The sequence below is a fragment of the Diplotaxodon limnothrissa genome, linkage group LG9, assembly GCF_057381915.1.
Source record: "Diplotaxodon limnothrissa isolate DT_005_m linkage group LG9, D_limnothrissa_male_GT1.1, whole genome shotgun sequence".
In the NCBI taxonomy this organism is placed as follows: Eukaryota; Metazoa; Chordata; class Actinopteri; order Cichliformes; family Cichlidae; genus Diplotaxodon; species Diplotaxodon limnothrissa.
Window position 1 is genome coordinate 33,401,896 of NC_140604.1, and position 15,651 is coordinate 33,417,546.

The 15,651-nt window shown below is 42.7% G+C and overlaps 1 protein-coding gene across 1 annotated transcript; it reads right to left on the reverse strand.

Moving 5' to 3' along the window:
* Positions 1-3,376: 3,376 nt before the first annotated feature.
* LOC146625956 (uncharacterized) lies at positions 3,377-11,152 on the reverse strand. The gene is made up of 5 exons (XM_085362537.1): positions 10,782-11,152; positions 7,288-7,346; positions 7,111-7,194; positions 6,954-7,030; positions 3,377-3,421 (listed from the first exon to the last, which is right to left on the reverse strand). Exons 1-5 carry the CDS (start codon positions 11,150-11,152, stop codon positions 3,377-3,379), a joined length of 636 nt encoding a protein of 211 aa, XP_085218663.1.
* Positions 11,153-15,651: the final 4,499 nt, after the last annotated feature.

A 15,651-nucleotide genomic window follows, 5' to 3' on the forward strand; every position in this document is an offset into this window, starting at 1 on the left:
TTTAATGTAAAGAGACGACTGATTTTAGTTTGTGCTGAACTTCAGTAGAACTAAGCCTTATGTTCATTATCAGTTAGAGCCCCTCCTCAGCCTTTTCTTCTTCTTCTTTGGTGCAACCCTATAAATACAGTGTACCCCTTTGGCCTCTCCCCTTTCCTACAATTCCCCTGTGGGAGGGGTTTGTGTCCTTTCTTTGTACAACACACATATACAGTATATTTAGCCACCCTGATGTTTCTGATTGTGTTTTTAGTTCTATTATTGTCATCACTGTGTCTGTCTTTGCTAGATGCTGTAAATGTGTAGTACGTGTGTGTCGCATATGTGTTATAGGCACAGTCAGTGCTAGCATGAATAGATAATTCTTGCTAGCTTGGGAGTTGTGGTGGGTGGAGCCAACCCTCTTCCCTGCTGTTTGTAGTTGGTTGTAGGAGCTGGAGCGAGCAGGTTAATGACTTGGAGGTCTTTGTTTCTTTTTACCTTTCATTGTCAGACACAACATAACATACCTTCATACCGTGTACATTGTAACATACCTATAATAGATCCATATTTTGTAATATATCTATATTACTGCCAAAGCACTTTCTGGATGGATGCAAACTGCATTTCGTTGCCTTGTACTTGTAACATGTGCAATGACAATAAAGTTGAATTCTAATTCTAGCAACGCAGGAACACACCGGTCACATATACATATGATTTTACAATATATTTTGGGTTTTTAAAACCTTTTTTGCATGCATGTTTGATTTATATTACTGTTCCCACAGCTTGTATCTTGGCTGTGTTTTTGTATTTTATAGCTTAGTCAATATGGTGCATACCTGCCAAAGAGCTTACAGATGGAGAATAGCTAGGAGCTCAATCTGGTACAAGGCATTTCCCTGTTGTGTGATCAGTGATTTTGTGCAGGCTCTGTAACATGCAAACGAACAAACAAAGAATGAAGTTATCCACCAGGCTGCTGTCAGCCTGGTTAAGCTTAACATTGAGTCTTTTTTCAAATGAAACATTAATCTGTGCTCTACAGCAGAAAACACAGAAAAGACAGGAGAGCTGCGAGTGCTACATGTACGATACTTTATTTGCAGTTTTTAGAAATGCGCTTGTTCAGCATGTGGCTCAAATATAACAAAGATCCGAACCCTAAATGACTTTAATTTAAATGACTTCAAACATGCATGTGTAGGCTTATCATTCAAATCTGATAAAAACCCGTTTGAAACGCTGGTGTTTTTATCCAAAAATCAAGTTTACAAAGATTTTATTGGTTTAAAGTTAATATTGTTTGTCTTGTCTTTATATAATAGTTTTTACTTTAATTACATTTCTTATATTTTCTCATTAAATGACCAGAAATTTGAATTTTTTAACACTGGAAAAACAAACACAAACATTCTAACGCTGAAATGTCTGAGCTTCCCCGGATCCCCTGAATGCTGCACCTGCTCCACAAAGTCGCCTCCCTATAAGGACTACAATCATGGCCTCACAAAACAATTACAGCTGCTTCCCTACAGCTGTCACGCATGCGCAAAGGTGGGTTTTAGTTGCCATATGACACATTTTAATTATGCGTTCGTGATACAGAAGAATAATGCTGACATTTAGCTTCCTGCTCTTTAATGTGTGTATGTGAAGGTTATGCAAAGAATTCAAAGAGCTCCTCTGACTTGCATTTGACTCATACTAATGAAACATTATAAAAATAACCACAGTCCTCCGGTTCACTGTGTCTGTGCTTCTCGCTGTGCTGTGATCGTTCTTCATGATGGTGTTTTCCTACTGGAAGCTGAATGCTCTCCAGTCACCTTTCCTCTGTGTGCAGTGTGGTAGTCAGTCACCGTTTACCCACCCTGAGCTCCGCCACAGCCTCTGAAACAGCCAGAACACGACCTCTGCTGGCATGGGAGGAAACACAAGCTTGGATTCTAGCAAGGAAGCAGCCTCATCAGAGTCAAAGGGAAGGTGAATCCTCCCCGACCATGTCCGCTGATGCTCCTGCTTCACGTTTATCAGTAAATCCTGAGACGCGGGAGGTAAATTAAAGCTTCAGGTGGCACTGATTCTTCACATGTGCGCATACACAGATATATAAAGTTTTACAAAATCTAAAGAAACAATCTCCCTCTCACCTCCAGGTGGTGTTGTGTGTGTCTTCTAAAAGCTTGCATCATCTACCACCTGACAATTTGAGTTTTTTATGTTTCTATAGCAGCCAGATGTTGGAGGTTTCTACTGCAGCTGGGCTGCAGGTAACTGAAACTGTTTGTTTATAAAAGAGTTAAAAAATTCTAAATAGAAATCAACACTGGCCAGATTCAGCAACCAGCGGCTCCACCCCAGACCGCTGCCTGAGCCACCAAGCACCAAACCCCTACGACCTCTCCTGTGGGTAGAAATGAGAACTCCGGACATGCCTCAAACACCTCGTGGGTGAGGCAGCCAGGTCCTACCTCTGAAATGTCATTGGAGGCAGTTTCAGAGTCGTGGAATAACACCGGGAAAACTTTACGATCTTCATCTTGAAGAGGAGTTTTTCTAAATGTCAAAGAGCACGAGCGCTGCTTTGCACACTGAGCTGTGACGCAGAGAGAGAAGCTGCTTGAACATTTATTGTAAATATTAAGTGAACATATTGTTATTGCGTCACCTGTCCTCTGTGCTGTCCACAGCCTGTTTATGTCAGTTCTGCTCTGTTGTGTTTGAATTACGTAAGAGTGAAGAGTGGCGTGATGCGTTCACAGGCCACACCTCAGTCGGTCAGAGGTGTTACCTGAGTCTGCTTGTTGCAGCAAACCTTTTATTTCCGGTGTTTGCAGTTTGAACACGTGGCTGCAGATTTAATGAAAACTTCAAATAAAATAAAAACAAAGGTAAAGAAAATGCATCAAAATCTTACAAAGAAAAATGAATCTAACCAAACACATCCAACAGGTGAAAGCCTGGAGTACCTGTGAGCAGTGAGCCAGCTTCTGTCTGTGTGTTAGCACACAACTTTATATTTATCACATTCGGGCCCGCGATGGTTGCAGTTTGAGCTGCACATATAAGATTCCCTGAGCTCCATGTTACTGACGTGATGGCTGAAAGCTCGGAGGAAGATGTTTGAATCATCGACCTGTTAATAAAGTTATTTCCTATTTCAACTTGGATAAAAAATACATTTTCATTTGACCACAAAGCTACTCACAGAACTTTGAAACAACCATAATCGAACCACTATATGACAACAACGGTGACATACGTGAGCTCTGACATCTGTTTGTTCATCTGTAAATATTTCACTAAAAAGACTTATTTAAAGTTTGCTCCTTAAATATGTGATTTATATGTTTGAGCTGCAGCGAGGAGTCGAGGCAGGAGGAGACGCTCAGCTCGTCAGGACGGACGTTTCCTCCAACACCGGCTTCTTCATCTGAAACGACATCGAGAGAAAAGTAACAGAGAAAAGTATTTTCTCTGTGAAATCTTCAGTCCGCTGCTGTTTGCTGTGATCGTACTGATATAACAACAGATAATGACCTGCTGGATGCTCAGAGTTTAAACGAGCTCAGGCAGAGCTTTCACTGGTAGAAGCAGCAAAGAGCTGCGTTCACTGGCGACAGTTTTCAGAAGTGTTTCTGATCTCTGAGCGAGCTCCACCACAGAATCAGCTGCACCACCAAGTATTTTAATGATATTATGAACCGCAGAAGATAATTAACTACACTCACTGCTTCATTAGGTGGCAGCTCAGTGTTTATTTCCACTCAACTGCTTGTTGCCAATCACATGAGAACTTCAGTGGATTTAAGTTCAAACTGAGCATCAGAACGAGGAAGAAAGATGATTCAGTATTTCAGAAACTGCTCATCTTCCCATACAACCATCGCTGAGGTTTACTGAGAATGATGGTCCAACAAACCATCTGGGCTCTCTGGGTGAAAATGCCATGATAGTAACTCAAATAATCACTCTGCAGGTCTGCAGAGGAGCATCTTTGGATGCTCAACATGTTTCAGTTTACAAACGGCGCCCCATATGAAGAAGCTTACCAGAGCATTGTTGCTAACCTTGTCCATCCCCGTATGACTCAGTCTACTCGTCTACTCGGATGATGCACCACGTCACAAAGCTCAGATCACCTCTAAAAACTGGTTTCTTGCCTGTAATCTGGACTAGACTCCAGACTGAGCAGGAGATTCACATCATGGACGTCCAGATAACAAATCTGTGTGATGCTTTCATGTCAATAAGGACAGATGAATGTTTCCTTCTCATTGTTAAAGCTGTGCTACAAAGAACTGAAGCAGCTCTGAAGGCAAACAGACGTCGAAGCTGATAAAAATGAGCGAGTGCATCAATCAGGGAGCGTTTGTTCACACTTTTAAACACGTTACTGGTGTCGAAGTCAAAAGAACCACAGATTAAAAAACAAAATCATTTTAAAGATCTTTGAGATCACATCTTACAGACGCCTCAGTCTGATCGCAGGCTTAGTCCCAGTACTTGGTTTCTGTAAGTAAACTGGGAAGCTGAGTTTAATGTGCTTTACTTCTATTGTTTCCAGTTAAACATGAGCTTTGACTACTTTGCAGATCCACTTCAAAGCTTTTATTAGAATTGAAGCGGATCGCCAAGCAGTTTAACTTGAATGTTGTAGTTTGGTTTTCTTCTCTGCATTTCAGGAAGTTTCGTTTTGTGAGACGGTGTTCCAGATCAACTGGCGTTTAGATCAACTGGCGTTGGTCGAACAGATGTGTGGCAGTCTTGCGTTTCAGTAGCTCCTACCGACAAACCAGCAAAAAAACGCCAATTGTGTCATCTGTGACACTTGTGAGGTTGTCTCAAACACACTCCGTCAGTCTTGATGCTGTTGAACAACAAAATGTTTAAAAATGTGGCGAGTTTACCTGGTGATATCCTCATGCGCGACGCGATCGCGAAAACAGCAAACAAGTAACACCACGCCGATGTTGTTCACAGGACAGCAAGAGTAAACGATCGGGAGACTCTTGTCGTCGTTATCGTTCCCCTCGCACGGTTTATTCCTCCGAATTCAGCGTTTTTGCTTCACAACTACAGCGTGCTGTTTACTTTGTGCACTAACATGGAGTCGAGTCAACCAGCGCCACCTCTGGCCAAGTGCCACAGCCTACAGCCAGATCAACCTGTGACACATCTGCACCACGTTTGAATTCGTGTCATGCACATTTGTACCTTTCAATTGTGTCTGTTTGTGCGTCATGCAAATAAACCTTTGAAAAGAATGAAATGATATCATGTATTTATTATCAGCCTACATTTGTACAAAATTCCAAATTATATACACAAAGTCATAGAAATCACCACTCCAATTGGTCATCATGATTTTGATATTCTCTTTTTCCATAACAATGAAATACGCCTTGGACAAATATGACACATCAATATTTCATTAGTGTTGTCACATCACATCCTGTAAGCATCGTCTGTCTGTGTCTTTTCCCTGAAAATGAATATTTCCAGCCAATATAGGCAATTCATCAACATGGCTGGAGTTATATACAGTCTGTATAAGTGTGGTTAATCTAATGAAGATTTGTAAGGAGACGGCAGTTACTGTGAATTCACAGCAGTTACACAGTGATTAGTAATAAACAGCCAGTGAGAGTGAGTGGATATGACTGTTCCCACCACTAACACATGACCATGGGCCACTACTAGATTAACTTGTGACACATCTGCACCTGCTGCTATGATCACATTGAGTAGAGGCTGAGTGGCTGCACTAACCCCTGGTACATCCAAATCTACCCACAAACATGTTGAAAGATGCAATGCCAGCAATGTGGATTGTCAACACTAAAAACGATCGGTAAGCAAAGACAACAGGGATCAATTTTTTCTGTTTATTTAGCACCCACAACATTTGTAGTCGCCTTCTGCACAGGGGAAGTCCACACACACCGTGTGGTACCACTTTCCACAGAAGGTGCAATCTGCAAGATTGAATGAGATTGTCAGGGTCATTGTCTGACTGTTTATTACTAATCACTGTGTAACTGCTGTACATTCACAGTAACTGCCATCTCCTTATAAATGTTTATTAGATTGACCACACTTATGCAGACTGTATATCACAACCAACTCTAACATGTTTGTTTGCAGAGGGAAGACACAGACAGACTACGCTAACGACATGTGATGTTACAACACTGGTGAAATATTAGTGTGTTCACGACATTTTTCGTATGGGCAAAAGTATTGATATCAGGATGGTGATTCTTATGTGTATGTCATTTGGCATTTTGTACAAATGTAGGCTGATAATAAATATATGATATCATTTCATTCTTTTCAAAGGTTTATTTGCATGACGCACAAACAGACACAATTGAAAGGTACAAATGTGCATGACACGAATTCAAACGTGGTGCAGATGTGTCACAGGTTGATCTGGCTGTAGGCTGTGGCACTTGGCCAGAGGTGGCGCTGGTTGACTCGACTCCATGTTAGTGCACAAAGTAAACAGCACGCTGTAGTTGTGAAGCAAAAACGCTGAATTCGGAGGAATAAACCGTGCGAGGGGAACGATAACGACGACAAGAGTCTCCCGATCGTTTATTCTTTGTGTCCTGTGAACAACATCGGCGTGGTGTTACTTGTTTGCTGTTTTCGCGATCGCGTCGCGCATGAGGATATCACCAGGTAAACTCGCCACATTTTTAAACATTTTGTTGTTCAACAGCATCAAGACTGACGGAGTGTGTTTGATACAACCTCACAAGTGTCACAGATGACACATTTGGCGTTTTTTTGCTGGTTTGTCGGTAGGAGCTACTGAAACGCAAGACTGCCACACATCTGTTCGACCAACGCCAGTTGATCTAAACGCCAGTTGATCTGGAACAACGGCGGAGCCTTTGAATCCCACGTGGGATGGGCCAGGTGTTCAACATGACAAATAAGAAAATGAGCCGTCAGACCGGTTTCTGCTTCTTCTTCGCCAGCATCATTTCCTGCTGCTGCTTCGAGCGTACTTCCTCCAGACTCATGCAGCCGCCTGTTAGCGCACAAACAAACAGTCAGCGAAAAAAACAACTTTACATATAACAATTAGATCCGCAGGTCCCGCCTCCTCACCAACACTGCTGGGGTTGATGGAAACATACGCCATTGCTCGGCTCAGACGCAGCTCCTCTAAGGCGGCGAGCTCTGCCTCCGCCTCTGCTCAGCCAATCAGACATCACAAAACAAGTATCAACAGCGAAAATGATGATTTAAACAGCTCCGAGACGACGCTGATGAAATGTGACTCACTTTTCTGGATCTCTCTTCTCTTCTTGGGATTTGGGGGGATGACGGTGAAAGCTTTGTTACTGGAACAGGAAACACAAACTCTTTATTTCACTTTCCACGACTTTTTAAACACAAACACAGAATATGAGAAGAAAAAGTGAATCTCTAATCTGCTGATGGAGTAATACCATTTTATAAACCACTGGCTGCAGACACGCTTCAGAAATCTCTTATCAAACATAAACTGTGATAAAACCACAGAAACAAATCTGCTTCTCCTCTGATGGATGGGAGGGTTCACGCCACAGTTCTGGCTGCGCTGGATTGTGGTCAGGTTGTTTATGTAGTCGCAGCCACAACCCGGCCGAGCATCAAGGCTCGAGTTCTCTCAGCCACCGAAACATTTCAACAGGATGCCACACCCGACATTCACATTTTTTCATTTAAGCAGAAAAATCTAAAGTGTGGAGGAGCCACGCGGACGCACCTGCTCAGGGTGGTAACGTGAGAGAACTAAAGCCCCGAAAACAAAACAAACCACCAGGACCTTCATCCTGAAAGGAAAGCAAACTAAAGCCCCACTGAGGGGGGGGGCAGGAATCAGAAGACGCTGCAGCCCAGCCTACTTTAAGCAGGGGCAGGACCATCATCCACCAGGTGCACCAGAGAGCGACGGAGGAGAGGGTGGAGGGGACAGGAAATCACAGGGGAAGGGTGTGCAATGATCCGCTTCTTCATCCACCTACTATTCTTTCCTCCCTCCTCACTGAAGGAGACCGGATGGTCTTCGTTAGTGAAGAGAAATAAGAAATAATGATTTTTATTTGTGAATCATTCTCTGGTCTTTGATTACATTTAAACTCATATTTCGTCATTTCACTGGAATATTTTAAGGTGCATTTGTGTATTTGTGCACACATTTTTATCATGTGCAGGATATGGACCCAAACTCAGGAGTGAAGGTAAAACGTAGCTTTGATCTGACAGACTCTGGGACCTGAGGGCGAGGAAACACACAACCACAAGGGACGACTCAACGAAGGACAAGAGGACACTGAGACGGTTTCTACAAACACACGAGGGGATGAGTAACAGAACGACGCTGTGGGAGGTTAAACTAACCTGTAGCGACAAAGGACATTACCCGCCAAATTAAAACAGGAAGAGCAACAACAACAGGAAAAAACATGAGTAATTCAACACAAAGAGACAAACAGCCAGACACGGAAACACAACGGAGGCGCGAACAAAACACAAGCCAAAGTGAAACCAAGAGCAGAACTAGAGCTGAAACTAAAACCAAACAAGGAAATAAAAAACCCAAACACCAGACTGAAGTGATCCCAATGAGACGACCTGTTTAAATAAAGGATTAAATAATCAAAAAGAATCCATAAAACATCAGCTGCAGCTCTAATCTGAGCCCCTCTGGAATGAAATGAATTTCTCCAAGCATGACCTGTCTGTGTCCTGCTCTCTCTGTACGCTGTCTTGATGGATTCTTTTAATTCTTAAATTGCCTCTAAAGGAAAGAGAAATGAGGAGCCAGAGGAGGCTGCAGGAGGTGCTACAATCAAAGATGCACAGATGTGGTACGCAGCTGGAAAGCAGTGGGAGGAAGACCCTACAAATGAGGTGTTACCTTGGATTTAGAAGCTGTTATATTTAAGCTGATGGGAGAAAAAGATGAAAACAAATATGTGAATGTTTTTTTAATCCAGAGAGAAAAGCAACAAACTCCTGTGGAGATGTTGGGAACGTTTCCTGCCAGGTGTAAAAATAGCATATTTGAACAACTCGAGTCTTCTTTGTGCTTCAAATCGAAACCCCAAATCTGACAGCCGGCCACACTGTGTGCTGCTGTGACTCGGACATGCAGCAGTTCACCTGCAGCACTGTCGTGCAGTTGGTGGTAAAACATGCAGGGATTAACCTGCTGCACCAGATGGCTGCGTGAAACTTTACTGCAGGACTACACGTGAACGCCTTCCCCTCCAAACGCTGACCTGCACGCAGCCTCGGAGAGAGAAACTCAAACATTCAGCGTACGCAAGCAGCTATTTTAAATCTGAGGGGAGATTCATTGTCCTGATTCAATAAATGAAAACTTCCAGATTCATGCTAAATTATTTCTACTATCTCAGAATTTAAAAAAAAGAAAAAGTAGAACTGTTAAACAAAAGTTATGCAAACATCCAAATGTTTTTCCAAAGACAGCAGACATCTCTATAAGACAACATACTACAAAATCTACGTTTCCATCTTTAACATGAAACAGTCATAAAACAGAAAAAATGGCATTAAATACAAAACAATATGAATGCACTCATATCTCATAATTCACAGTCCCACCTCCTCAAGTCTCAGTTTTTACCCCATCTTAGTCCCGCCCACCATAGAAGTCGTCGAGGTAACAGAAAAAAATGATACTTCCTGCCTTCAGAGTCTCGGTGTGAAGCAGTTAAATACGACATGTTTGGCACAGCTGCGCTACAGACGGAGCGATCCTGACATATTTTTATTAAATTTACAGCATCGCTCAGTGTGGCAAGATAATCTCTACTGAAGCTCTCACAGCGAGTCAGTCCCCGCTGACTGCACGTCCAGCTTTACAGCAGAGAGAGGCCTCGATGGATAACTTCCTCCTTCATTTACACTGTGCAGGTGATCTTTGTCACTAATGCAATTCACTGAACTGGACCTGTGGACTGTGTTGGTGCTGCTGTTGTCTCTTAAAGCATAAATAAACACAATTACCTCACAAATAATCTGCTTTTGTGTTTGGTTCAGACCATCGTCTGACTTTTAATGAATGATAAGTGTTTTGCTTGGATATATTTGGCTGATATCAGTGTTTACGCGTTTCTATTACAAATATGCTCGTTTCTCAAAAGTCCAAGAGCTTCAAATATAATAAAAGGAAAAAATCAGGCTTCCCAACTTCCTGTCGCTTCCTGCATGCTAAATAATTTTCTTAATGTTTTTAACAGGAGACGCTAAAATATCAAATACTATCGTTCCATTTTTTGATTTCCACAGTTTCTGATGCTGCTTTTCTGTGAGCATTGGTGACGCCACAGACTTCTGCGTCACTTTCAACACGCACAACCAGCAGCTTCTTGTTTAGGCTTCAACTTCACTCCATCTTTTCTATACAGCCTATAAATCTGTAAATGTGTAAATGTGTAATGTGTAAATCTGCAGCATCCTCTGTGGACGGACTGAACATTATTTTGAGCATAAAAACATTTTTGCTGTGCTGTTTTTACTACAGTCAGCAGGATGTTTTTAATTGTGTTTCGTTTGTCTTTATTGTAGTCTATTTAATTTTACTGAGCTACTTCTATCTGTTTGTTGTGTTTAACTTTATTTTTCGATGCTGTGATGGGTATTACAGTATAATAATAAAGGCGTTTCTCATATCCATTCTCCCTTCACTGCTGTTTGTGAGTGGTGTTACAGATGGATTCACGTGGTCCACTGGGTGTCCACGAGGCCCCTCTGACGTATCTCACCTGTGGCTTGTTGCGTACTTGGCCTCCGCTCGCACTGTCCGCTCCTCTCTTTGATATTTGGGCTCCACGGCGGCATGATTGGCCCTCCTGCAGTCCCGGTTCGCTTTGGAGCAGTTCTGTGGAGGTTTGGGGGCAGTGGAGGTGGACCTGGTTCTCCTCTCGCTCCCTGGTTTGGAGGGTGACCCCTGCGGCCCGCCGGTCGGTCTTTGGCACCGCTCAGGCTGCGGGTTTCTCGGACAGCTGGAGGCGCGGCTTTTGCGCACAGCGGGAACTCGGAGCTCACTCTGCGCCTCTTTGGCCGCTTTGGGTCTCTCCTGGGTTTTCCTCGTTGTATCGACTGGTTTAGGCTTGATGACTTTAGTTCCTGGCATTTTTACCTCATTGGGATGTTTCTGTATCCGGTCTCGAAGGTTGGAAGGGACCCTTCATCATCATCATCATTTTCTTCTTCCTCGTGTGTTTAAACAACATGAACATTAAAATCTTCACTTTTCCTTCACTGGTGAGCCGGTTGCTATGGCGCGCATGCCTTAGCAACCCCCGAGTCAAGGCTGACAGACTGCAGGAAAAATTCTAGTTCATTATTTCAAAATAAAAGCGCAGCGAAAACGCTCCTAACGGGAAAAATGTCTCGGAGAGAAAAGAAGTCTAAATAATAAAATCTCTTTTACATATACAAGATATATTTTATTTATTTCACGGCATAAATAACAGAAAGTGACTGAAAATAAACTAGTAACAATGAAGATTGCACAGAGCTGTTGCTAATTACAGAAAGTAAAATTTGGTGCTTTCAAATCAGACTATCTACTCAGGACTTTGAGCTATTCTTGATCAGATTTATCAGATATATTCTACAAAATCTGCAGCTTTAAAGATTAAATAAAAGGTTCCAAGTAGAAGACGCCGAATAAGCAACCAAGTCACATAAAGTTAACAGACATACAGGCAATTTACAAAGTTGAGCTTTGTAAAAAAAAAGATGTATTTAAGAAAACATTCTTGATTTGTAGTTTAAAGAAACAGGTGTGTCTGCTTTTGTAACATGTCAGAGGGATACTGATGTATTTTATTATAGGTTGCTTAAACAGGCTTTTGCAAACTGCTGCATCTGTTTTATTTTTGCCTTTTTTTTCTCCTCCAGCATAAAAAATGTCATCAAGAAGCAAATGTCAAACATAAAGTTAGTTTCTCGTTTTATTTTGAAATCTGTGTGGATTTCCGGTTTTACTCCCTCTCTGCTTTCGCTCGAGGCAGGTGCGGATTAAAGTCAGTGACGCAGCAGAGTATTTGTTGTCAGGTCAATCATCCGATTACTGACACGCGACGCTCACAGGTCACATGACCACACATACTGGGAGCTTACAGGACACGCAGAGTCACTGGGAAGTTTTTCTCCCGGCTGAATAAATATGTGATCAGGATTACCGTGGGTCCCTCCGTCCACGCATCGATGCGTTACATGAAGAACGTGGTTTGTGTTGAATAAACAAAGTGGTGCAAGACGCGTTTACAGGAAGTCATAATCCAACTAACAAAAGTTTTCATGAAGTGGTCACGATGCAGAAACATGATCAGAATTATTCACGGTTAATGTGGGAACAGGTTAGAAAGAGAGTGAGAGCGATTTTATCTTTGTGAACAGTTTCTGTCCTCCTGTGTGCTTTATGCAAAGATCTGTCAGTGACTAACGTCTGTGGCTAAAGAAGTGCATGCCGTGGGTGAGTCACTGAAACTCTTGGGCGCCTTAGCTGCGCGTCGTTTACACACCACAGCCCACCTGAGCTGCTGCTGACTGTGTCCATGTGTTTATAACCACAGTGTAGCATCTCCTCATGGCTGCTGCTAACGAAAGCAGGTCCAAGCCTGGTGGCAGAGAGGTGCACATAATGATCTTGTGAGCGTATATTAGCAGATAAGAAGCAACTAAAGCTTTCAAACAAATGGCATGAAGGAGAAAGTAGCTGCATCCAGAGTGCAAGGACTTTAAACTGTACTTCAGTGGATGTGCTGAGTTCATTTCACGATCTCACCACCGGCCGCTGCAGGGTTAACTGTAGTGGTGTAGGGTTGTGTGAATGGCGGTGCAGTTATTCCTCAGCTGTGGAGCTGTTTGTTTTGCACTCTGCACAGATTCCAGCTGCTGTCATAAATCTGATGTGGGATGGATTCCTGCGTCATTAAAATGTGGGTTTGTTTGAATAAGTGTGCAGAAAATAAGGCAAACAGGAAAACGTCGTCTTTTCTGAGTGAATCGCACAGTTCGTCATGCTCCACAGAGCTTCCTGCTAATTCTGAGGAAGTTGGAGTCTGTGAACATGACTCGTTTATTGTACAAGAAGAAGAAGTTAGCCGATGGTCAAACGGCTGAAAGGTATTTGGTTAAACTTGCAAACACATATTCAAATGAAGCCAAACTGAAGTTCTGAATCTGATGCTTTTGTGAACTTGACAAAAGGTCAAAGGTGAATCCTGTGGACAGGAAGTCTTCATCTTGACTTTGAACTTGACGCATTAAAACCATCAGATGGCAGGCTGTGTAAATTATTACTGTTCTTCCTTATTATAGCTAATTAAGAATGTCGTGGAGTAGTAGTAGAAAAGAAGAACTTGTATTATGTACATTTTGATAATATTTGTTGCAGACACAAAGCTCACATTCTTTGGTAAAGAGCAGTTCAAATGAACTCTGTGCAGAGAGTCGGTGTTTACAGCTTCTGGAAGTCCTAAATGCCATAATGACCAAATGAGTGGCCTGAAAGAAACTAACAACAGTTCTAAACGGTTTATTTAACAGGTTTTTAGAAGTTAACGACACTGGAAACAGCAGCAGGAGATTGTGCAGGTAACTCTCTGGTTACAGGAAGGTTTCAGAATCAAACTTAGTTTCAAGAAGAAGTGGAGCTGGTATTATGTTTATCTAGAGGCTGTGGAGGATGTCCTGACGGGACGGAGGAATCCAGAGGAGCAGTGGCGGCTCCTGAAAAAAATCTCAGGGGGGGCAATTTTTATGATATCGACTAAAATGACCCATTTAATGAGTACATCAAACAACACAATTTTAATTTAAATTTAAAATGAACAACCATATTCTGGCCATTTGTATAGATTTGTAAAAATGAACATGAACAGATTTTTTTTTTTTTTTTTGAATGAATGAAAAATAACTATTGAAAACAACAACTGTAAACTGATTGGGGGGGTGGGCTAAAGAGAGAAAGAGAGAGGGATGGAGAAAGAGAGTAAATATGGTTAAGGGTTCTTATTTGTACAAGAACTTTGCTCGTCTGTCTTTCTGAGTTAGAAGCGATCTAACCGAATTTGGGGGAGGCTGTGCCTCAACCGTTAACAATACCGCTGCCATCGTCTCTCTCTGACCTTATAGCTCACTTAGGCTACTGACTGAGGTAAAATTCTAGAACAGCAAATCTTCGCGCGTTTTCTGCAGGGGCGCAATTTTAAGCGCCCCCAAACCATTTAATTCAGCGACGCTGATAGGTCAAATATTTATTATTTTCCCCTGGCAACCATTTAATGATAGGCTATTTCGCTGCATATCAAGGGCGCTTTGACGAGCGCCCCAGAAGAAGAAAAACACCGTTTGTTGGTTGAACTTTAATGAGTCAGCTGGTGAAAATGTTAAAATACGCCTGGCTGTATATGGGCACACACATAGTAAAACTATCATTGATGAATTTTTTAAAAATATATATTTTTACTCCTCCACATTTGGGGGGGCGGAGCCCGAGCGCCCCCTATGGGCCAGCCGCCACTGCAGAGGAGACTGGGAGAAGGAGCTGTGGAAAGCGGGCAGGCAGGTACACTGCAGGTGAGGATTCCTAGGATAGCTGGTAGCTACTGTGACAACAATTTATGATAACAAATTGAAGTAACAGGTTTGGACTGAGGAATGTCCGCTACAGAGCAAGGTCATTAGAAAAATTACTGGAGGCAGATAAGAGCAAAAGGTTAAGCAGAGCATGACACAAAAACTTGTTCTAAGCATGAGGGCGATTAGCACTGTTGTAGTGACAACAATCTGACAGAGATGGAAGACCCACCCCAACCTTTAAACAGTGCTCACTGCTGAGAAAATGAAGGCATGTGTGATTAGCAAAGCCTGGGAAACAGAGACTCCTCCAGCTGCCGGCCCACACCTGCACCTGACAGGAGAGAGAACCTCCAGACAGTAATCAGTGCTCCAAGTTCTTCACAGTTTGTGGACTTCTGCTTGTCTACATGCTTCCAAGAACTGATCATTCACCACGGTTTGGTTTCCTGACCATGGATCCAACATGCTGATCTAATGATCTCTGAGCCACTTTTCACTTATGCTCCATGTTTGAGGCAGGCTAGACCTGTAAACGTGCCTCACAAATCTCAGGATTTTCCACAGACAAAGGATTTTTCCAGATTTCCAAAACAGAAGTTGGCTTCATCAGAGAAAGTAACTGTGCACCAACCCTCTGCTACCCCTTGAACTTCCTGCAGATTCCTTGAACTTTGAGGCTTCTCTGCTGTCCCTTGATGCCTCACTGTGCCTGCAGACGCACTCATGCCTGCTCACTTCTGGAACGATGACTCGGCCTCACTCTGGAGGAGGCGGCGCTCCGTCGTGCTGAAGCCTTCGCAGCAGCTGGACGGCTCTCGTGAAGCTTGTGATGATTCAGTTTCTCTCAAGTGGAAAATTCACAGAAGGAATTTCTTTGCATGCGAGGCCATTTTAGGGCTGCATGAGTTCCTTTTGAAGTAACGTTGCTAAAACTGGAAGTTGCTGTGACATCAGCTAACTCGCACACTCTTTATGTCTTTAATGTAACTTTCATACTGACAAAGCTCCTGCTTGTCACAGTCAGAGGACAGAAATATA